This window comes from Mesocricetus auratus, unplaced genomic scaffold, assembly GCF_017639785.1.
Source record: "Mesocricetus auratus isolate SY011 unplaced genomic scaffold, BCM_Maur_2.0 Super-Scaffold_100013, whole genome shotgun sequence".
Classification (NCBI taxonomy): domain Eukaryota; kingdom Metazoa; phylum Chordata; class Mammalia; order Rodentia; family Cricetidae; genus Mesocricetus; species Mesocricetus auratus.
This window is the reverse complement of record NW_024429196.1, coordinates 17,067,384-17,092,664: the sequence shown is the minus strand read 5'-3', so window position 1 is coordinate 17,092,664 and position 25,281 is coordinate 17,067,384. Positions and strand designations below refer to the sequence as shown.

At 36.7% G+C, this 25,281-nt stretch overlaps 1 protein-coding gene across 1 annotated transcript in view; it reads left to right on the top strand.

Annotated features, from left to right (window-relative positions):
• Plxdc2 (plexin domain containing 2) overlaps positions 1 to 25,281 on the top strand; it is a 388,489-nt gene that overhangs the window by 341,997 nt on the left and 21,211 nt on the right. The window contains exons 12-13 of the mRNA XM_040755447.1: positions 1,308 to 1,346; positions 22,464 to 22,624. Of these exons, the coding sequence (XP_040611381.1) occupies positions 1,308 to 1,346; positions 22,464 to 22,624 (200 nt within the window). The remainder of the gene's footprint in view (positions 1 to 1,307; positions 1,347 to 22,463; positions 22,625 to 25,281) is intronic.

Here is a 25,281-nt window from a genome sequence, read left to right as displayed (position 1 = left end):
TACCCACAAGATTCTTTGCTTGCTTACTTTGATAGAAAAGAGAAGATTATTGGGTAACCCCTAAAGCTGGAAGAAAAGAATATAGTTTGGCCAATTAACTTTCCAAATGATTTTTCAGATTTAGAATTACCATGAATTGAAAACACATAAAGGAAGTCTTTACATATACTGCTCCTCTTGTTAAGCCTTAGTTATCCATTATCTGTTGTTTTGTTCCCCCTAAAGAAGAAACATTTCCTTCTTTTTATGTGACTAAATTTGGTAGTCATCAACCTACATTTAGGACAGGATTCAAAAGAAATATGCACAAAAAAATGACTATTGATATAAAATTCTAAACAATAGATAATGTAACTCACATACAGTTATATAGTTATAGTTTCTGAATGCAGTCAATCACAGAGACACTGTGAGCATCACCAAATTGTTTTTGAAATGTAGCTCCTTCTATGGAGAAGATAAAACTACTAAAGTGTTAATGCCTAGATAAAATTCATGTGTGGAGAAAATGTAATAGCCAATGCTTGATAATTTTCTAAGATTTGTGGTATAATAAGATGTAGGGGGCACAGTATATTTGTTTAGGGGAGAACATAGTTTAATATACTATTGTCATAAGCATTGCTTTATTTAGAATAGGAAATTAAATTTGAAGCCTTAGTTTTTTATTGAAATTTAAGTGGGTATTATAAAGTAAGTGAAATAAAGAAAGATGGAGGATAACAGCCAAATGCATTGTGGCTCCTTTAAAAGCAACATATACTTAAATTCAAATGATTCGGGTCAGTAGTCTAAAGATTGTGAAAAATGCTTTAATTGAAACCCCAACTTTGATAGTAAAATACAATTTGAAATGCAAAATTTCACATCATGTTTATCCATGCAGATGAAAATTTATCCATATCTGATATAAATATTTAAAGATAAAACTTTAACTATTGTGAAATCCTAACTGTTCCTCTTAATTTGTAATATTGTCAGCCTTGATTTCAAGTACCTGAAGTCCTATTCTAAGTTGTTTTAGAAAGTTAAAAATCTATTTCATGCTAAAACTAGTTTTTTTAAACTTTGTCACAGAATTGAGGCTCAGACATTTTACTAATGCCTTAGCCTAATCAATCTCTGAGAGAAATTTTATTGCTATATCATGTAAACCTGGAGCTTTCTCTCTTACTATGCTAGAAATTACTCTCTAAATTGTAAAAAGCAAATGTTTGAGTTAAAGCAATTGATTCGGTTACCTAGCATGAGATTTATGCATCTTTAAAATATTTTTCTGTTGTAATAACTTCCATCTTCTCTTTCAGATGACACAAAGATAGCTCTGCATCTGAAAGATAATGGAGGTAGGAATGCATATATTTCTTCTATAAATACTTGTAGAAACTACTTCATTGTATTCATTTTAATATGATAAAGGGGAAAGTGGCAACCCAAAGACAGAATAGGGCTAGATTTAATTCTGGTTGTTGTTTAACATATGAGGAATTCAGTGAGTTGGGCTAAGAAATGAAATGAAATCACAGTTCTTGTGTTTGTCTATACAAGTCCATGACCTTGGCCACTATCTATGAGGCCAGACGAATTGATGAGTTTTGTTGCCCTTGTTCTTAGGTCAGTGTGTGTGTAGTCATCTTCACAACTGCAGACTCTTGGTACAAAAGTTTGTTTTTTCCGCTGAATTGTATGGTTGGTTGCTTTTCACATACAATTAAAAAGTAGGTCAGTAAGAATGGAAATACATTGTGCTAGATCTTTTGATCTGTCCTATGGTGCAAAGGGCAAAATTTAAATATTAAAAAGAACATCATACCAGTAACAAAGTTTTTCCTGGTACTTGGAGTTTTGAAGAAAAGGCTTTTTAATTCAACAATACCATGAAGAATATTATTTTACTTTTTGAAAATGTATTTTTATTAAACTATATTAGCTAATGGGTATGCTAGATATTGATAAATGTATTTTAATGAGAAATTCTTTATGTGGTTCAGGAATGCTACTTCTTGATAGTGTCTATCACAAAGACATGAAAACACTTTGACACTATCCCATGCATGGGCTACTTCTTAGGATTTAATAGCTGAAACACACTCAAGAGACTGAAGCAGTGTAATTATTAGTTAAAGATCAATCTCAGACAATGTGGAGAGCTTTTCTCAAAAACAACAACAACAACAAAAACTGAGAAGGGGGAAGAAAGGAAGAAAAAAGTAGATGACAGATAGATAGATAAGATAGATAGATGATTCATAGGTGATAAATGATTGATAGATGATGTAGTTGAGGCTGTTTTCCTTGTAATTGTAGAAAATAGTTGCTAAGTTACTCAATCTGCATTAACTAACCAATAGTTGTGCATTCTCAGATCAGTGTTTATGTGTGCACAGCCCAGAGTTCACACCAGCCCATCTAAAAGAAAAACAGCTGGATTTCTCTTTATGTGTCATTGTACCAGTTGCCCACTGTTTCATATTTGCCCATAATGTTTAGATGCATTACTGTGCCATTTGTTATTGCATTAAATCAGTAAATGGATGCATTTACAGACAGCCATTGTGCATTACAGTTGTAACACTCTAAAATCATAGGTTTCAAAAGATGCTAGCAACTGCCCAATCAAGATTTCCCAGAGAAGGATGCTGATAAGAGCCTTTGATCCTAAGTCCTCATATCCATTCAGCCCACTCTGGGATGAGGAGACATTGCATTCTGTGAAGTGGGGTATTCACTCACACTGATTGCCATCTCTTTCTCTAGTTCTCTTTCTACATAAAGAAGGCATTCCCAAGGAACTTCTGGGTTTTCTGTTATATCTGTGGTGTTAAAACTCTTAATGTAAATAGAAGTTTAATGTTTGTTGTATTTTTCTTTGTTTAATATTTTGTTTGTTTGCTTATTTAATTTTAACCAGCTTAGATGATTCTACAGTGATAACAGGGGGAAAGGATTCTTATGATCTTTTATTAATAAGTATGGGATTTCTCTGAGTTGATGATTATTAAAGTTTCTTCAACAAAGAATTGTTTGCAACCTTGGTTTACACACTCATCCATTCAGTCTTTTCTTCTGACTGTTTGCTATAGAAAGCACTGTTGCAGGCTTGAAGCTTATAATAATGGGTGATTGTAAAACGAAGTGTTTACTTCAGTGAATATACCCTCCAAAAATCCTCAAGATTATTGTGAAGCTATTCTTTCTGCCGTTTTCCCATTATATGGCTATAAAATTGTCTCACAAGTAGCCTCTCACAGAAGTGATGTTTTCTAGAATTTACGTAGAAAGTAGATCTCTAAGGTATTACTAGCATCTTAGTTTTGTTTAAAGCATTGAAAAAGCACACAGCAAAATATGTTCTTAAACTGTGCATTAGAAATACATTGTGAAGGTACAGAGAAAGTTAAATAAACCACATAATAAAAACATGTAGCATTTGAGGTACAGTTGACACTGAATTATTGGATTTTAAAATAATATCTAGATAACTGATAAAACAGAGAGCGATCAGAATGCCAAAATATCACAATAATTCTCCAGGCCTCAGACTGTTTCAAGTGCAGTTACCACAGACCAATCCATGCTGAAGCAAGCTGTGCCTCTTCTAAGAATGCTTGCCTGCAGATAGAGCTTGATAGTCTTCCTAAAGAACATGCCATGCCAAAGCCCTTGGGGTTTGAGCCCCAGCACCACAGATAAACCGAAAGCATTTAAGAGGTTCAGAGTTCAGTTCCCAGAACTCAACCTCAATAGGATCAAAGCTGCTTGTCAAGCCAAGTCCACAGCACCTGACACCTCTGATCACTCTGGACACCCATACATTTATACACATAACTAAAACTAGTTACATAAATATCTTAAAGTAGTAAAGTTAGATGGTCTAGAAGGCAGAGTAGAGATAAGAATCTATGTAGAAGACTCCCTGTCAGTGATGGTTTTGTAAAATTAGTTCTTCCTCACAATAAATGTCTCTTATGTTTGACCTGAATGTAACAAATGCCAACAATAAACTGTTTTACTTACTACTGACCTGAACGCAAGTAATGGCAACAATAAGCTGTTTACTCATACCCTCTGAATTGTATTTCTTTTCTGTAATAATTGATTGCACTTATTAATGTTTAAAACTGCAATTTCCTTTGCATATAATCACACATTCTTTTCCATTTCATCTGTTCTGCTGAAAGCAGCATGTGTTAACACCCCTGTGGAACCCAGCTACATGAATCAGTGGCCTCCAGTCTCAAGAACTCTGTAGACATATCTTGTATATTATGTTCAAAATTTAATTTCAAGTTCTTTCAGCCTAATTTAACTTAAAGTTCTTGACTTCTCTAGAAATTCTTGTTTAACTCACCTGGAAAGGGAACCTAGATTGTCTTCTTGAAATTCATAAATTGTGTATAATGGTTATACACACTTGAAGTAAAGACTCATTTGGGTTTTCAGATCCCAGGGAGGGTTTATTAGAAGAATTACACCTTTTAAGAATGTCTGAACTGTATATATTAGCAGGAAAGACTACTAAAGGTCTTTCTGACATTTGAACAGGTTGCCTTTAAATGGCACTCACCACCTAATTAGAGATATAACTGTCTTCGGGATGTAAACCGAAGATAGTTATCCAGGACACAGAAGAGGTTTGCTAGCTGAATCAAGGGCATGGTTTTTAATTGAAACATAGCATTTTCGATCAGAATTCAACTCAATTTAGTAATACCTAATTCTGATTTTTCTGCTATGCTGCAGTTGGGAAATTATTTCAAACTCCATTAGCCTGAAGAGATTTCATTATTTTAAATTAACCATCAGATCTATCAAACTACCCAAATTGTATTGTATAGTGATTGCCTTTCCATTTGATTGAGTTGAATTTTTTTAAAAAGTTTGAGCATGCATTTTTATTTACTAATATTTAAAATCAGTACTGCAGACAATCCTGGGATAGAATACATGGCCAAGACTGCTGTTCCTTCTTATTGCTGGAACTTTGCTAAACCTGGAGCACAGAAGCCTGGCTTTTCTAAGAGAAGATGCAATTGCTACATCACAGCATGCTGATTAAGTTAATTCAGGAGTGAATTCTCTAGGGTGAATGATTGTGTAAAGCCAACAGAGAGATGAGCTTTGATACTCCTGTGGCTGGTTAAACTCAAGCTCTGTTGTGTTCAGTTTCCTATTTCTGAACTTAATCCTAAAACGTTTTGTCTGGAAACAAATGTTAGAGTAGGATCCTGACTTTCACAAAACTGCTTCTGAGGTCCTATTTTTGTTTAGTCTATTGTGGCAGATCAAGCCTCTACTGTTACATTTATCCTTCAGTCAAATTATTTTTTGTCTCTCATACATAAATCATCAAAGCAACATGTCTTCTGCTGTGTTTGTGCTGCCTTGTTGTGTTTTTCATCTACTTCCTTTGTGTAGATCACAGTCTCAGAAGCAAAGGGAGGCTGTTACTTGCTTTTGACAGGCGATTGAATATCTATCACCTTCTGTTTGGAACACTATAAAATATCTTGGCATTTTGTATTATCTCTGGTTTTGTTTGGCTACTTTTCATGCTAGCCCTGACTCTATTCTGAGCACATATCTAGTTTAATAGTGAAGACTTCTTATGCTTTGAATGATTTGAGAGTGTCCCAGGATTAAGGATTTCTCTCCTCAACTATTTTAAAGAGTTGTGGTTCTCATATATTTGTGTATAATGAGCTCAGGTTATTGTTTGCTGATTTTATTATCCTGGCTTACATAAATATCCTAAACCAAGCCAATTTTAACCTCTATGCTTAGATCACAGAGGTCAATATTCCCACCTGTTACAATGAAAATGGTTTGATCAAAACTTTATCAATAATATAGAACATCAGAAGCATTAGGATAGGGAGTATATACCCTTTAGCGAGCTTATGGAAGAGAACTGTGGCCTCAGCTAACCAGGAAGATGTGAAAGAAACACTCACATGCCAAAACATGCTTGGGCTACAGAGTGAGTTCAAGGTCAGCCTGGACACACTACTGAAACCTGCGTGGAAATAAAAAATAGAAAGAAGACTGAAGTTATAGATCAGAGAGATAATGTTTTCTGGGAATATATAAGACAGAAAGTAGTTCAATGTAGTATAATTAATCAATCAAATTCTGTTACTCTACTTCAGATGGCCTAGTTATCCGACTATGTTCCTAACAAACTCTGAACTAATGAAATCACCACCCCTTCTCAGAATGGACCTGATTATCGAGGTTGGGATTGTTTGATTTCCTTCATGCCCAATATCGGAATCTACTCATTGGCTATCCTAAAACACGTTGTTGGCAAAGATAAATTGGTGTGTAAAAATTCATACATTTAAGGTGTTGGCAAGTTTATTTGTTTTAGTAAGCATGGCTATGTTTTCTAATTCATTTAATTAAGTGAAATTTTGTTTTAAAATGATTTTATATTAAATGTTGCAATTTCATTGTTTCACCTAATAGCTTGAAAAATTGTTATCCAGCATGGGGAAAGAAAAAAAACCTCAAGTTGTAATGTCCCTCTATCTTCTACGTTGATGTGTAGATGGGATTGGTAGTCAGAATTTCTGCTGCTAGGGGGACACAGAATAATGTACTGTTGCATACTGTTGCAGAGCCCTTGGGAAAACCACATGCACCCTTCAAGACACTGCAAATACATATTCCATTAGCTGCTTGCAAATGTCTTACCATTTCCACTTGATCAATAACTACTTTCTCTTTGCATCCAATTTTATATCTATCCGCCCTATTCTAATCCAGACTAGGAAGTATCCATCCAGAAGAAAGAAACTTCTATGTTGGATTTTGGAGCCTGACACAGAAATTTGTTTTATTTAAACATCCATGTCATGTCATGTGTAATGGTTTAAATGAGAATTCACCCCCAAACTCCATGGACTCATATATTTAAATGCTGTCTCACCTCTTGGTAGAACTGTTTGGGAAAGATTAAGAAGTGTGGAAGAGGTATGTCACAAGGGGTGGATTTGAAGTTTTCAAAAACATATGCCACTCTCAGGTAGCATTCTGCCTCCAAGTTGTAGATCAGAATGTGACTTCTCAGCTCCTGCTCCAGTGCCATTCCTGATGCCAGGTGCTGTGTCCCAACCATAATAGTAATGGACACTAACACTCTGAGACTGCCAGAGTCCCAATAAACTATTTCTTCTAAATTTGCCAATGGGAAAGTAATTAAGACACCAGGTGCAGCACATCTGTAGTCCCAGCGGTAGAGAGGTTAAGAGTAGGTGGCTCAGGGGCCAGAAGTTATCTTTAGTTATGGAGCAGATTCAAGACCAGCCTGAACTACAAGAGACCCTGTCTCAAAAACACTGTGTATGGGAGTGGGGAATAGGGGGGACGAAAGGGGAGGGAAAGACAAAGGGATAGAGAGACACAGAGAGAGGAGACTGTCCTCCAGCCTGTAGAGTTAAACAGTAAATTCTGTTCATTTGCATGTGAGCAAACAGTGCTTAGTTTTCATATAATACAGTGATCCACTTTAAAAAAAAGATCATAATACTTCAAACCACTAATCTTTTATGGAAGCTTGATGTTTCATTAATATTAATTTCTATTTTAGTTTTCTTCTTTGTTGTTCAAATACAACCATGCAAAAATTTAAATGCGTCTTGACCAGTAAAGAAAAGGACTAATTACTTAACACTAATTTTTAAGTGTTGTAAGTTAACTCTAGCCAAATGCTGGCCAAATGTTATTACTTCGATTGCTGTAGTGAATTAGCAACTGATTCCATATACTTTTAGTGCGTGTTAACATTAATGCTCAGCAACTACCAAAAGGAAAAAAATAGTTTTAAAAGTTAAGCTGAAAATTTTGGAGACATTTAAATGTAAGTGTAAAATGTATTTGTTGGACCTAAAGGAGGCAAGAGAGAGAAAGAGAGGTGAAACACAGAAAGTCAGATCCAGTCAGACAGGCAAACCAAAACAACAAAGTGGCAGGTGAGCTCCAACAATAATAGATATCTTAATTATTAATTAAAATAATAATCAGGCATTGCTTGCCAGACTGGCATCTTATAGCATAAGGCTAAATGGCTAGAGTGCTTCCCCAGCACACATGAGGCTATGGAATCAATATGCGGCACCACAGAAAATCCAAATCAAGACCAACTGTGCTCATTGTGTAGTGAATATTCCAAGAAAACAAAAGTTTATGAACATAAAGAGCTCCAAGGTGAAGTGATTGGAAATTTGTATGCCATTAACACAACTTGTAAAACTTGGAGTGACTGTAAGTATCAAATTCAACTTAAACACGTGGATAAGCATGAAAATATAAGAATGAAAGAGGAAAACAGCACAATCCTAAAAAATAGTCAAAAAATAGAGGGAAAAAGAATGCTATACTTTGACTCAACTTGGATATGATTGATAATTTTAGATTTCTGTTTCCAACAACTGAAGATTATTAATAGGTTTGGCTTGGTAGTTAAGAGCCTACACTGTGCAATCATGAGGACTCAGGTTTGGATTCAAGTACCTACATTGCAAGCCAGCCATTCCAGCAAAAGGCTGTAACTTCAGCTCTGAGGGATCTTATATGCTCTTCTGGCCTCTGAACATGGACATGATTGGAGTGTTCACTTGCATACAAACATACACACACAAACACATACACATGAAGGCAAGCACTCACACACTTATCTAGTCACACATACACACAAGTAAATTATGTAAACTGTAAAAATGTGTCATATGAGGATCAGTAAAAAGATAATGTCTATTAACAAAATGAGTAGATTTAAATTCTCTCAGTAAGGTGTGGGTTGAAGGTTATTGGTTTGAACAACAAAATTTCAACATATATAAATACATTTTAATCTTACTAATGAATTTTCCCCTCTCTCCCTCTCCCTCTACTTCCCCCCTGTCCCCCATGCACTCTTTGTCCATTTCTGTCCAGAAAGGGGCAGTCCTCCCATGGGTGTCAAAGCATAGCACATCAAGTTGAGGTAGAACTAAGTTCCTCCCTTTGTGTTAAGGCTGTGTAAGGAGGCAACAGTATGGGGAATGGTTTCTAAAAGCCAGCTGAAGTATTAGGGATAGGCATTGGTCCCACCTCTAGGAGTCCCACAAATATACAAAGCTGCACATCTTTCACACATAGGTAGAGGACGCAGGTCTTTCCCATGAAGGCTACCTGACTGTTGGTCCAGAATCTAAGCTCTTTTGAGCCTAGGTTAGTTGTTTCATGGGTTCCATTGTGATGACCTCGGCCCTCCTGGCTATACAATCCTTTCCTTTCTTCAACAGGATTCCCTGAGCTCAGCCCAGTCCTTGGCTGTGAATCTCTGCATTGCTTCCATAAGTTACTGGATAAAGGCACTGTGGTAACAATTAGAGTAGTCTAGACTGAGAAAGACAAACGCCACATGTTTCCTCTCATTTATCTGTCTTAGACTTTATAGTCTCATAAAATTATATAAGTAACAATGACATGGAAAGAGAGGAACTGGGAACAGGGGATTAACAGGAGGAACAAGAGTGGAGGAGTATGCCCTCTCATAACCCTGTATAGTAATGATAAAATAAAATTTAAAGGGAAGTTAGGGATATGATAGAACATTTGGATTATCCCCAAATGTGTAGCAAGTCAATAATACTGAATAACTTCTGATAAAAAGAAGAGACTATAACAAAATTTTAATAATACTCAAAGAAGTGATAATGAAATAAAATAAAATAATGACATCTTGTACAGTGAGGTGAAGAGACATGTCAACTACTTCAAAGTGACCTCACAGTCATCATGTTCCATATCTTGATTTAGATAATGGCTATTTGGATACATGTTTATTTGAGTATGTTAATTTGCATACCTACAATCTATATGTTTCAAAAATACAAATTTTGCCTTGATTTCAAAAAATAAAAAAGAACACATTGTGGTATGATTTTCATCAAAGTATGTTTGCTTTCTTTGTGTAGTTCTTTTTTTTCATTATTTTTATTACATGTTTTCAAAAAGAGCTTGTTCCACATGTCAATCCCAGTTCCCTCTCCCTCCCCTCCTTCCACACCCCTTACCCTCCCCACCAGCCTCCCACCCTATCCCCACTTCCCTCCACATAGGGGATATCCAAAGTCTGTCATTTCGCTCAGGGCAGTGTCCAGGCCCTCCCCCAAGAGTCCAAGCCGAGAGAGCATCCCTTTGTGTTATGGACACACGAAGTCCATTTGTATGCCAGGGTTAAACACTGATCTACTGCCCAGGGCTCCATAGGTTTCCCAGGCCTCACTGACCCTCACACTCAGGGGGTCTGGATCAGTCCCATGCTGGCCTCCCAGCTGTCAGTCTGGGGTCCTAGAGCTCCTGCTCCTTCAGGTCAGCTGTCTCTGCTGGTTTTACCAGGCCATTCTTAGCCCATTTGCTCATCACTCCTCTCTCTTTGTCACTGGGTTCCAGGAGTTCAGTTCAGTGCCCAGCTGTGGCTGTTTGCTTCTGCTTCCATCAGTCACTGGATGAAGATTCTAGGATGACATATAAGGTAGTCGTCAAATTCATAATCAGGAAAGGGCATTTAAGGTAGTCTCTCCACTATTGCTTAGCTTGCCAGTTGGTGTCATCCTTGTAGATCCCTAGAGGTCTTACTGGTGCCAGATCTCTCTTCAAACATATGAGAAAATGCTTCCAGGTGTCTTGGAATTCTCCACTAAAGTCAAGAGATTAATTTTTAATGAATCAGCTTTTTAAGTCAATAGCTGGAAAATAGGATACTTCTGATTATTTGTTTTACTTTAAATTGTTCATAGAACCTTCCAATTTCTGCTAATAATGAATTTAGCTAATTCTTGGAATGTTAACTTTTAAACCAGGAAGCTTCTGAGAACTTGGCATGTTTAATTTACTCAGGGGTTCTCAACCTTCTTAATGCTGTAACACTGTAATATAGTTCTTCATGTGGTAACCCCCAACCATAACATTTTCATTGTTACTTTATTACTGCTACTGTTATGAATCATGATATAAATATCTGTGTTTTCTGATGGTCTTAGGCGACTCTGTAAATGGTTAGAAACTACTGCTCTACAGCATCCTGCCATCCCTTTCACACATGAAGTTTCAGAAGAACAGAGTCTGTCCTTTGCCCGGCGTTCCATGTTTCCTATGCATGTAGCACTTTACCACTGTACTGCCCTCCCAAGACTATTGCTTCCCATGTTGCTCAGGGGACACTACATGTTTTAGTGGGCAATTCTCCTCTATTAAAACTATGCCATTGGTCAAACAGGAAACACCAAGTATGCCAATTCCATTGTAAGGTCAAAAGGAGCCTTGATACTTCTCAGATCCCACCCCTCAACAATGTGAAAGCAAACCCTGTGCAAACTGTTTAAATCAGGAAAGAGTGAGCTACCAGCCAGGTGGAGGACTTTCCTGTGGTTGACTTAGTGAAACAAGTCAGATCCATCTCATGCTCACTCATAGATTAACAGTAGTCTCTCTAACAGTCAATGCATAAGGATGCATTTTTTCCTGAGGATTGTTATGCCAGGTCTTTAGGAATAGACAGTATGGAAATAGTTGTATGATAGATCTCCACCCAAGCAGGTTACTGCCACTGATAGAGGCAAAGTCTTACTCTGTGTCTTCATTGATACTGACTCCTAAAATGTACATACCCAACAAACTGTACCTTAACAGCTTCAGGTTTTTCTTCCTCTACTTCATTCATAAAACTTCATTTACTGATTCTAGTAACATGAACTAAAGTGGAATTCAAAACTCTAGACAAGTGTTATTTGAGCAGAGGGTATTGTCCTTCTCATTCTTGTTTCCTTGGGACACACATATCATAAAGGGAATCCTGCTCATATTTCCTTCTAGGAATATGAAGCAGACATCATACTACAGTATTGCTTGTATTTTAAGTGCATCAATAACTCAGATTCCAATTGGAGGCATGAAAATTACCAAACTAGCATCTCCAGCAACCAAGTGAACAATAAGATTTTCTTCTAATGTAGATTTTCTCTCAAAATTTTATGGATACTGGGGGAGAGGTAGTCAGTGGTGTAGTCACTGATAATGAGGTACTTGTGTTCCAATTAAGAAAGACCCCGATCTATCACATTCAGATAACCGTAATTAATCTCAGAGAGTCAAAAGGAAGTTCATAAAAGTAGAGTGGGAGGACGTGTGGGGAAGAAGAAAGGGAGAGGATAGGATGAGAAGAGGGAGTGGGGTGAGAGCATGACCATGACTAGTATATATGTGTTTGAAATTTCCAAGGAATATTTTTATTTATTTAAATTACAATCTTGTTTTACATGTCAATCCCTGTTCCCTCTCCCCCCTCCTCCATTGCCCCCCACCAATCCCCTATCCCATTCCCTTTCTGCTCCCCAGGGAGGGTGAGGCCTTCTATGGGGCATCTTCAAAGTCTGTCACAACATTTGGAGCAGGGCCTAGGCCCTCCCCCATGTGTCTAGGCTGAGAGAGTATCTCTCTATGAAGATTTTTTTATTATGTAAACAGTGTTCTGCCTGCATGTATGCCTGAGCACCAGAAGAGGACATCAGATCTCATTATAGATGGTTATGAGCCACCATGTAGTTGCTGGGAGTTGAATTCAGGTCCTCTGGAAGAGCAACTAGTTCTCTTAACCTCTGCAGCCCTCCAAAGAAATTTTAAAAATGATAAAAGAATAAGGAAAGTGTAACTGTATCTTAAATAAAGAAGATAATTTTATATAGAAATCTAATATTAGGAAAAATTTATAGCATTAAAGCTAAAGGTAATGATAAAAGTAAATATTTGAGGGACAGTAAATGATGACAAAAAGTAGCACCTGTAAACATAAAATGTAAAACCAAATTAGATAACTTCAAAGTTTTCTTTGGTGTCTTGTAGTAGCTGTAAATATCATTAAACAACTCTGAGAAGATTCCACACACTCAGAGTTAAAGTACTAATAACTCATTATGTCTAGAAACAAACTCATTATAGAGATGACTGCCCCAACCCTTTGCTTGGTTTTCCCCCCCACTAGTCGCCTGGGCTCTGCCGCATTGTAGTCCCCAAGTAACACACGAGACGCTGTATTAATTATGAAGCTATTGGCCTTGCTTATTTCTTACTGGCTAGCTCTAACTTAAGTATTTATCCCATAATTGCTAATCTAAATATTTTCTCTTACCGGAGAAGTTTCTGGGCTTCTTATCCCTATGGTGGTTACATCTTGACTTCCTGTGTTTCTCCTACCCAGAATCCTCCTGGACTCCTAGTCCCACCTATCTTGTTTCCCTATTGGCCAACAGTGCTTTATTGACATATACACAGGACTTCCCCAACATCTCCTCTTTGCTGTCTAAGCAAAAAGAAAGGTCTTAACTTTAACACTGTCAAATTTTATATAACAGAATAGATATTAAGCAAGAACACAGTTACAACATTTTGTCTATCAACATTTAGCAAGATTTAAAGAAAATATCATTTATCCCATCTTTGTGAATCCAAAGTTCTATATGTAGCTTATCTTTTATCATAACTAAGGAAAACTATAATTATAACTATCTGCCTTCAACTCCATCAAAGACCACAGAAGGATAATACATAAACACTAGGATTGAAGAGACATCTTACTGCCTGGACAGTCAATCGAAGTTCCTCTGTAACGTCGGGGCATCCATCTTCAGCCCATAGGCCACAGTGTGTCTGGAAGAATTTTCAGCAAAGCAGGAAATTTAAAACTGTCCATCTGTATCGGCAGTCTGTCAGTCATTTTTCAGTGTCCTGCAGAAAGTCTCGTAGACTCTTCCATGAAGCATGAACCCTGAAGGACTATTTGAGTTCAGCAGTCACTTTCCTGTGGGTCCTGCATATCCAGTTTATACAGCAACAGTCAAACAGTCTAAGCAAGAGCAGTTTCTTGCCCAAATGGCTAATCTTGCCATGTTGAAAGCAAACTCCATAATGAGTTTCTTCAATGCCCATCTTCCTCTCAGATGTAATTGGTGCTGCCAGGAGCAGACATTTCTCATTGTCAGGAAAACCTAAAACCATTTTAAGTGCCATTTTCTGAAGGTCTTTGAAAGGTTTGAAGACTGTCTATCTATCTCAAATATATCTCTATATATCTAGAAAACCTAACTAACCTAACTATAAGTTCTGACTATTATAAGTAACTATCTATAGTCTGTATTTAATTATGTATTACATTTTAAAAGATCAGTATAAACACAATACTTAATCAAGAAGAAAAATATACATATCACAAAATTGAACTTGAATTTGTATCAATAAATGAAAAACCATACCAATACAAAGTAATCATTTCCACACCATAATCCCCTTTTTCCTTTAAAAAGAGATTGGTTGTGATCATTAACCAATTATAAACAACCCCATTGAAATAAAAACAAAGATTTATAAACAATATGGGGATTTGGACATCGCTCATTCCAAACTGCTTCGTGCTGAATGGGGGTGCTGTTCATACCATAGGGATCATGGCAAAACTCAGAATCTTGTATAAATCCTTATTTTCGTGGTCTGTAAAGCACCATCATCTGAGCTGTTTTAGATGTTGAATCACTTGAGGCATTGCTTCCGGGGGTCTTGGTTCGTCAAACCACAGAAGCCTGGAAGGAATCCACAGCTTTCCATTTTCTGTAGAAATATAAACAAAAACTCATTTCCTTATATTTAAAGTTAGAGGTCAAAGCATTTTTGAAATATATAAGTTGAATTAATTCAGCAGCATTTATACTCAAGTATATTTTAGCAATTGTTCCTTCCTTAACCACTGAACAACTGAAAAGCACAATAGCATACATTATCCAGACTTTCTGTGTATTTTCCATCTTTATGTGGCTTATATTACTCTATTTCTTTTACTTGTATTTATTTTTTCTCTGAGACAGGGTATCTCTTTGGAAATCTACCTGCCTCTGCCTCTGGAATGCTGGGATTAAAGGCGTGTGCCACTACATCCAGCTACTCTGTTTGTTTGTTTTACTCCCCAGTGCTGGGATTAATGGCGTGTACCACCACACCCAGCTACTTTATTTTTAATTTCTTCAATATCTTGTTTCTTTTACTCTCCTAAGTCTACTTATATTTTTCGTTATCTGAATCTGACTTTACTATAAAACTTTTTGTTTTTCTGGACACATGTCTTATAGAGGCTAAAGAACATTGCTAAAATTAAAACATAAACAGTTGCTGGCTTTCCAATATGGTGGGTGTTACGTAAGTTTGACTCCAGCTCACCACCACAGTCTACGCTGACATCCAGCAGCATGGTGCCGGCTTGGAGACGTGGTCACTGCCACTGCCAGATGCTCGTGTACACCATTCAGTTGTTAAAAGAACCTTGCTGCTGTTGGATTTTTAAGCATGCCGCGAGAGTCTCTGCTTGTTGATAGCAAAACAGAGCCCACCTGAGAAAATGCTGCTACCAAAAACCCATGCTTTTGTCCATTCTTTTGTTTCTAAAATTCCTTTAAAGCTTTTGTCGTCCTACATGGAAATTCAATCCCGCTCCTGACAACCATTTGTAGAGAGAAGCCTTTTCCTAGCCAGTTGCTTGGTTTTTCCCCCGCCAGTAGCCTGGGCTCTGCCGTGTTGTAGTCCCCAAATAGCACACAAGATGCTGTATTAATTATGAAGCTGTTGGCTTTGCTTGTTTCTTACTGGCTAGCTCTGACTTATTTATCCCATAATTGCTAATCTAAGTATTTTCTTTTACCGGAGAAGTTTCTGGGCTTCTTATCCCTATGGCGGTTTCATATGTGTTTTGTTTTTAATTAATTAATTTAATTTAGAAACAATCTTATCTAAAATATCAATCCCAGTTCCCTCCCATGCTCTTCACCAACCCTCATCCCACCCCTTATCCACTCTCCAGGGAGAGTGAGGACTTCCATGGGGGATATTCAAAGTCCTCCATATCATTTGGAGCAGGGCTGAGGCCCTCCTCTGTGTTTCTAGGATGAGAGAGTATCCCCCCATGGGAAATGGACTCCCAAAGTCCATTTGTGCACTGGGGATAAATACTCATTCCACTTCAGAGGTCCCATAGAATGCTCAGGCCTTCTAACTGGCACCTACATTCAGGGGGCTTGGTTATGTCCACTGCTGGGTCCCCAGATTTATGACTGGGGTCTGTGTGCTCTCATTTGGTTGGGTCAGTCTTTCTGTGGGTTTCTCCAGGATAGTCTTGACCATTTTTCTCATCCCTCCTCCCTCTCTAGAACTGGATCCCAAGAGTACAGATTAGTGCTTAGCTGTCAGTGCTTATAATATGGTTTCAACATATTTTAATTATATCCAGTAACAAAGATAAGAAGTAATTTATTTTTATTTTTAAAACAGGATTTTCATACTCTAAGTTCACTCATCTCAGAACATTCCAAATGCATGCATGAATGCAATTTACAGTCTCTGTGTCGTAAGAAGGACAGGGAAAAGTGGGCCTCACTCTCTTCCTTTGCTGGTGCTGGTTTCACCATACACTATACATACTATATTTGTTTGTGCATGTGTACCTGTCTTGTTTCTTTTTAGAGAATTTACCAAATCCCATAAAAGACAATATCACAATATATATCATGGCAGTATTGGTAATTGAGTAAACTTTACAAATTACTTCAGGTTGCCCTCGTTCTTGAAAACTTTTGGTTTAGCAAAATGGCTCGTTAAGGAAAAGATGCTTGATTACAAGCCTTGTAACCTGAGTTTCATCTTTAGAACCCACCACATACAGTTGATAAGAGATACCCAATTCCATAATGAACTCTGAGTCTCACACACACACACACACACACACACACACACACACACATACATACAACACGCACAACACATACATGAATGTATGCCATGCACAAGCACATGTGAAAGCACATGTGTGAACACACACTATACATATTTTGTAATATCAGTAAACTAAGAAACATCTATAAAATGGTGACTTAAGAACTTTGAAAGTGAATTAGGAAAAATTACAAAATGTGTAAATTATCAAGGGAAATTTTGATTCAGTCAAAGTCATGATCTTGAGTATAAATAGTTAAAACTGAGGCAGGCAACAAACAAGCTACAAAATCAGATCAGTTACAAGGGAACCTTTCAAGGAAAATCAATTTAGTTATAAAATTTATCACACAATTTTCCAGTGTTTGCTTTAGTATATAAATGGGTTAGACTATATTCCACAAGGAAAGCTGTGTGCCTGTGTGTTTTTAATCAAAATATGGAACACTGATACTTAAGGCATTTTTAGTTCAACTTCATTCCAAAGCATTAAGAAAGAACATTTTGCCAATGTCCATGTAAGATTTATGGATTTTGAGCAAATTTGTACAAGATTTTGCTCAATCCATCAGGCCTTAAATCCCCAAAAGATATTAATATAGTATGGAATTTATAGGCTGAAGCAGCTCACTTTTAGGCCAGAAGAGTTTATTCTAAAGGGGATATAATTTCAGGCAAGAATTTTTGCTTTTTCTTTATTCTCAGACTTTAGGGACTGGTGATAATTGCCACTCATCTTTTTAGCAATGTTTTAAAATATTTTATCATATTACAAATGCCTAATTCTAAATACAGAATATCAATGCCACACACACATAAATTCTGAGAAAACTCATATAAAGAAGTGTGAGTCACAGAGTTTGAAAATCCACTCTACTTGGAAGAAACATAAATCTCTCCTTTCACTCTTTTTCCAATCTTTATTTCTTCCATTTTTCCTCCTATCAGCTCATTTAGTCATAAATGTTTCCTGGAACAGAGTAAATGAATCAGTTCACATAAAGCCTTGGATATTTTCTGCTTTTAGAAATCTGTTGTGTTGACTGTTGTGGTGACAAAACTCAGCCAACAATGACAAATCGCTTTGACAGATGTGACAACTGTTAGTCCTGTCTGTGTCTGAATGCTGATCATTATTCTGTGAATTAAAAAGCTCCAAGCCCTCCGTGGGTCACTCAGAGTGTCACAGGAAAGTGTGTCATCTTTGATATTGTTCATTTTCTATGCTTCGCTTATGCTTTAAACACGTTTCAAAAGTGCCTCCACTGTGTGGACTTTTAGTGTTTGTTTCTAGTACTTCTTTGGTCTGGAGATCTGATTTTATGATGTCTCACTGCTTTTCATCATTAATCCCTTTAGTTTGCTACTCAATTTACAGCTGAAGACAAGATAGGAGATTTGAATTAGCTGGTATATATTGAATTGTTAGATGCTTGGTTTTCATTCTTTGGGGATATGAATTTTAAAAAAAACATATGGCATTTCTAAGAAAAGCAGACAAATTTTGGGGGCAGTCACCAGACTCCTGTGACCATGCTTGGACATTCCCCTTTACAGACTCTAAGAAACAGAACAAAAATTCTACACCTGAGTCATGTGTCTTCTGTGCATGTGTTGTTTTTAGCTTGCTTCTCTCTGCCAATTTAAAAGACAAGCACTGATTGGTTTCTGAAACTGACACTTTTGTTCATTGTCTTTTCTGGGGAGAGTTAATTCTGAGTGCATGAATTAACTCTCAATGATAGCTGTTACCAAGGACTGGCTTTCATATTTTGTTTTGTTTTGTTTTTCATTTCAGTTTGGTATTGAGATGCTCATAATTTTAGACACAGATGACCCCTGTGTGTTGTCCACAGATAGCCACATCTATATCCTATTGCAGTGCTTGAGTTGTGATGATAAATTGGACATCAAATAGAGAATTTAGAATCCAAAATATCGATGCAGATGTTCCAATTCAACAACCTTTAACATCCCAATAACAACTTGTTTTCTGATTCATAAAGTCCTTACAAAACAGCTGGAACAATGGAGCTTTTCATGGTATTTGTGGCATCATGTGAGAAGAAATAATAACAGATAAATTACTTGGGGTAGAAAAATATGTTGTCCAAAAAATACATGTGCCTTTTGCCTCTCATCATTGTTGATCACTGGGAATCATTCTGAAATTAGCATTAACATGTTTTGTAATATTTTAGATTAAGTGTTACATTTCTCCTTAAATCGTTTGTTCTTATGACAGCAAATTATTTGACATATCAGGGTCACTTGACATTCACATGTCAGTAAATATTTGTGTATGGCTACCAATCTTTGAGAAACTATGAAAATGGCTTATTTTTATTACCATCATCATCATCTGAAAGATTGTGAAATGATTATTTACCTAACAACAAATCAGACTCTACACAAAGAATACCAGACATGACCAGGAGTCTAAACATCAAAAAAATGTAAATGTATTCTTCAGACAGTGATAACATAACTTAAATTTGTATGTCTAACATATCTGAGTAATGATAGTGAGAGCTGACCTTTATGTCTTAAGAAGGGAACTAAACAAAGTTTACAATCTTGAATATGCAAATTTGGTTTTTATTTTATAATCCAAAGATTGGAAATTTATGTCCTGCAATTTCATGATGGTTTTAGTTCTGACTGGAATGGTACTAAATAGAATACATATTCTGGTCCAAAAAAGAAGCCATAGCCTGATGTCAAGTCAGTACTTCATATTTCCTTTGATTTCCTGCACACATCAGACATGTGAGGCTCAAACTTAGTACTGTGTGCATGAGAATGTGCACCCCATAGAGATACAATAGGACAGGTGTTGGCTGGCTGGGGCATCAATAGTAAAGGGAGAGAAAAGGTCAGCAGCAAAGGGATGGAAAGAGAAATGGGAGGATGCAGAGATAGAAGGATTCAGAAAAACATTATAAGGGAGGGTTGCTGCAAGAGATGGTGGGAGGGAGGGGTGAAATTATACCTGGTCGTCAGAGAAACATTAAAGATTTTTATAAGACTTAAGTGTCCACTTTTACTATATTTTAATGTTTTAAATCAATACTGTTTTCTTATGAAATTAATATGCCATAATATTGGAAATAATATGTCAAGTTCATAAGATTCAGTCATGATGTATACTTAGTAAAGAAGCCAAATATCCAGTTTTATGGTGTTAGGAATCTGTCTCTACAATTTCCCTCAATCTGCTTCATATAAAAATTAAAGTATTAATATCACAGCTTAGCATTAAATAAGTGCTTACTACATGCCACATACTCCCTTGAAGACCTATGTATGTAGATGTTAAGATTTACTAGGAATTCTGTGGTGTAATATTGTCATTAACATTCTAGTGCAGACTGGGCAACTGAGGACAAGGGAGATGAAGTCACTTCCTAAAGCCTTACTCCACTTTTATGGATGTCCTTCTGGTGGCTGTCACGAGTTTCCAATGGCCTTTATTAGTCTCAGTTTTCTCCCTTAGTTACTCTCAACTTGCTCTTTCCTTAAGCTTAAAAATGTGCCTCTGATGACAACGCTGGCCTGAGCCAGAAGTCACAGAAGAGGCACTGGACTGAGCCAGGAGAAGTCACAGGAGAGAGTGGCCTGAGCCAGGAAAAGTCATAGGAGAAGCACAACCACCACCTTTGTAAATGTCACCAAACTAAATTTTGAGCTGTCTTTTAAATTATTTTCCCTTACTTAAAATTACCAGATTTTTTTTCCAGAATTATATGCCAGACTTATGATGTCAAATAAGGAGGAAGTGAAGTGTTAAGAGCTCAGTGTTAACTGAGGAAATGATAATCAGAGTTGATGTTCACAGCCAGCCTGCTATGTTTGAGCCCAGCTCTAACTTAGTAACTTTGCAGCTTTAGCAGATTTCTTAATTTCCTGGTGCCTCAGTTATGTCACCTACTAAAAGGCAGTAATAATAATGCCCACCTCTTAGATTTATTGATTGGATATATGCAAGACAACAGACATGTATATGTATATTGCAAAGCAACTTTACATAATGAATTACCCTTTACATTTGTATTCTTTACTAGTTAATTTGTGTAATGAAATAATTCTCTGGGATTTTGAGTATTAGTATTTAAAGAAGGGTCATGGAATACCAACAAGGGTCAAGCAAAGAGTAAACAATGATGATGGGAAATGAAGAGAGATCTAGGATTAGGATTAAGTTCCAATTTTAGGACCTACCACTGAAGAGAGAAAGGAAGAACAGAGAAAGGAGAATTAAAGAGAGAGTGTGAAGTATTTTATGAGGTTTCTTTGCTTTATCTATAATTATGACCACACATCCAGATAGGACACCATTTCTATATTTTACTAATAAATTCTGAAAGCAAAAGACAAACAAAAAACCCCAATGCATATTAGGTCATTTAATAGAAAATATATTTAAAAAATAGAAGCAAGGGCCAAGAATAACACAGAGAAGAGTTGCTAATACAAGGATTATAGAACCACTTTTATATAATATCTTTCCATCTTAAGAATTAGCTGATGATTCAAAAGTACCAGTCACATTACATTACACACAGGTAGCATGCAGTTACCTGTGATATATAATGTAGGATGATCTCCAAATGACAAAACAGTCATCAAAGGTTTCAGAATCTTATAACATGTCATAGATTATTTGATTGCTTTATTGACGGGATTGAATAGTTATGACACTGGAAATTAAATTCCTTCACTTGCTAACTCAGAAAACTGGTACACACCGTGTTAGAATTTAGAGAAAATGATACCAGGCTGTGACATACTGGAATCTTCATTTGCTAAAGTCTTCTCTTTAGAAAGTGACAAAACTATCCAAGAGTCATTTTGCCTCCAATTGCTATGCTTCTAAAGATTTTTCATTCAAAACAGATTTTGAGAATTGTGCTTTAAGTTTCATTCATAGAGTTTCTGAAAAGGTTTGTGTTGCCAAATGAAAAAAAAAAGTAGTATTCATCCATGTAAAATTCCACACAGAATATGAGAAAGTTTTTTGAAAAGCAGTCATTTTTTGGTAATAACAATGTCAGTTTAGAGAGGTGGGGAAGGGGAGTACAGTTAAACGGAATCTGAGATTTTCTCACAATTCGGGTGGTTATTGTGATTATTGTTGAGAGGGTTTAGTATTATGTTCAAATCGCCATCACTCACGTAAAAAGATTAGACTGTGCTTGTAGTTCTGGCATGCCCAGCTAGTCTATACAACTAGTGTGCTTCAGTTAAAGCAAGAAGTACTTTCTCAAAAACAAGGTTGAGAGCAATTAAAGCATATAAGATCATATACACCCACAAACATGCGCGCGCGCACACACACACACACACGGCTACTATTTGTGTTTACTAAACTAGAGTTTGATACTCTGCTGCAGGGGCTGCAGATGTAGCTAAGCAGTAGAGTGCTTGCCTAACATGCACAATTTCATTCCCAGCATCACTAAAAACATTAAATTCATTTTTTAGTCATGAATATCATGGATTTTGTTGTTTAAATAACTCCAGACATGAGTTGTGTGGACACATACAAGCCGGAACTGATGCAATGAAGATTTAGTGTTATTTGCTTATATACAAGAATTTTCCACAAATGAAAATTTGAGTTTAAGGGTACACATATTAAGAGCCTGACAGATGGGATCTTCTTTCAGCCTCCACAGATGACAGTGCAGCTGAGAAGAAAGGAGGAACCCTCCATGCCGGCCTCATCGTTGGAATCCTCATCCTGGTCCTCATTATAGCAGCGGCCATCCTGGTGACAGTTTATATGTATCACCACCCAACATCAGCAGCCAGCATCTTCTTCATTGAGGTGAGTGCCAAATTCATCCATGAAAGCCAGGCTAGTGGATGTGTTATATGAGTGTGCAAACACCACCTGGATTTAATGTTTGGCACATGATTTGTCAGTGTCAGTCTGGTTGATGTCACGTGCATCACATCCACTCATGTCCATGTTGATAGATTACTTTCAGATGATGAGGTCAGACCTCTTATCTCTGAAGCTCTTAAACAAACAAGCCATTTTCCCTGTAGAGACTGAAGGGAAAATAAAAGCTGTACATTCCTGTCCACTTGTACCAAATATGTTAACCAGCTGTTCTCTTGTCCTATGAGGAAATCCAGACTATGCTGGAGACAGAAGGGCTTGATTAAATTAATAAATAAATATTCGTTGAAAAATGGCAGTGCATATAAAACAGTAAAGTAGATCTGTTCTCAAAATGCTCATAAAATATACAGAAAATACAACTTCCACTGCAAAAATGAGATATAAAAATGAGATACAATGTGATGCTGCCATTGTGTATAACATGTATATATTCATTCATTTTTGCATAAATGCATACCCATATGTCCACAGTAAGATTGACTTGATGCTGCTCTGTCCTATACAGGATTTAGATTTAATGACAATACCGGGAGAAACAGAGTATGTACAGAGGCCATGGCTGAACATGAGTGTCTAGAAGGCTGGGTTTGATCTCTCATGAGAGACTCAAAACTACTAGATACAGTCAGCAGAACCAATTCTCCCTTTTAGCCCAGAAAGGTTCCTATGTCATCATAATTGCTACCTTCAAGGTAGGATTTTGTAGGAGCATTTCCTTCCAACAATAGACAGCACTTAAATGCTAGAATGACAAAGGGAATCTGCCCTTGCGGATTCTCAGACATGTAAGAGTTGAATTTGAATTCACTACACAATATGTGGAAAAACAGTTTGTAATCTTGTTCACTTGTTGAATGAGAAATTATAATGCTTCCACAACAGGATGAGAATTACCATTGGCCCCTCTGATAGGGATAGCTGAGTGTAGATCAGTAAGATAATGTGTCAAAGACCTAAATGTCTCTCTTTTATCAATATAGTAAAGTGTGGTTTCCTTATGTGGCTATTCAAGGCATTTGCAATCCAGATTTTATCCATTATTTCCATCTTTCTGCCATGGCTCTCCTGCCTGGAGTGGGAATTACTATCATATTTTACTCTTCTCTTCTCCAAATACAACCTAGATGCCCCAAACCCTACCTCTGCAAAACTGTTCTTTCTATTTCTTCCATCAAGAAAGCTGTCTCCTTCCACCTTGGTTCTTGTATTCAGGTGTCCATCAGCCTTCAATGACATGAACTATATAAGCTTTCTATACATATGTCCCTGACAGAACATGTGGACTTGATTGTTTTCTTTCACCCATATCTTTGACATTTATCTTTCTGTTTTGTATTAGTGCTCAATCTGTGTATGATTATTCTACCCTACAAGACTCATAAATTTCTTAAAATCTAGGTTAAGTAATCCAAGTCCCTTTCAAAGAAAAGGCATGTTATCAATATTTCCTGGAAAAAGTTCAAAATGCAGGGTAAATATTTATGGACATTTCTAACTTAGAGTAAAATTCCATTTAAGGCAGACTCCAGACATGGCATCCTCATTTCACCCTGTAGTTATTGAGCATGCATAAGACCTTTGAATTTAGTTGGAAAGCTGTAAGTTGTTTTAATGTGTCTGATTTTCCTAGAAGAACGTGGGGCTCTTACCCAAGGTCATGAACAAATTCCTTAAAGAGCTGAAAAGTGACATGCCTCAAATCTCGGTTGACCAGCCAGGCATCAGGCCACCACTGCCTGAAGCCAACACATGTTTGAATCTTTTAGTAAACTGTTTGTTTCCTGACATCATGAAAAAAAGAGGATGTTGAGAAATAACTTTTACTAAGGGTATTAGCAGCATGCTATGTCATGTCAATGTGATGGACATGACTGAAGCTAATTAACGACAACACCTGCATGGTAGCAAAATGACTCTATAAAATCCAGAAGAAAACTAGTGTTTAGTTTACATTTTTGAATTAGTCTCCTTGATTAATAACCAGTGCTTATAAACCTGATTGTTTATGAAATGTGCTGTAGGCAAATATTTATAGAATATTGGAGCTATCGAGAATATTTTGGCCTATATTTAATTCTATACCCTCGTATCTAACAGGGAAAGTATGAGGCTTAAGAGGGTAAAATGACTTTGCCAAGAGCAAACATCCATAGTTTTAGGAATAACTCATTTTTCCACATAAAATGGAAGAGAAATCAATCTGCAGGCTCCATGTCTATTCTAATCTTTGTCCTTTTCCTTTTTGTTGAATTGACTGCCAGAATCTGCTAAAATAATTTTCTTCAAATCACCTGCTCCTCTGGTTATGCTGTTCATCGTAGCTGATCGGTGAATGTTTGTAACTGTATCGTTATTAAAGCTAACCATTGTTTTTTAAACCAAGCCATGAATCCATGCTGACCACACAACTTGGAACATGCAGACCTGTGATTCTGCAAATGTTTAACTATTCATTAGATTAGTATTTTGGTACCTGTGTTTGAATGTAGTGGTATTGCTTATATTACATTTCATGTTTCACGGTATAGTGCTGTCTCTATAAAATATATTCACGTGCTTTGTCATCATTAATATGA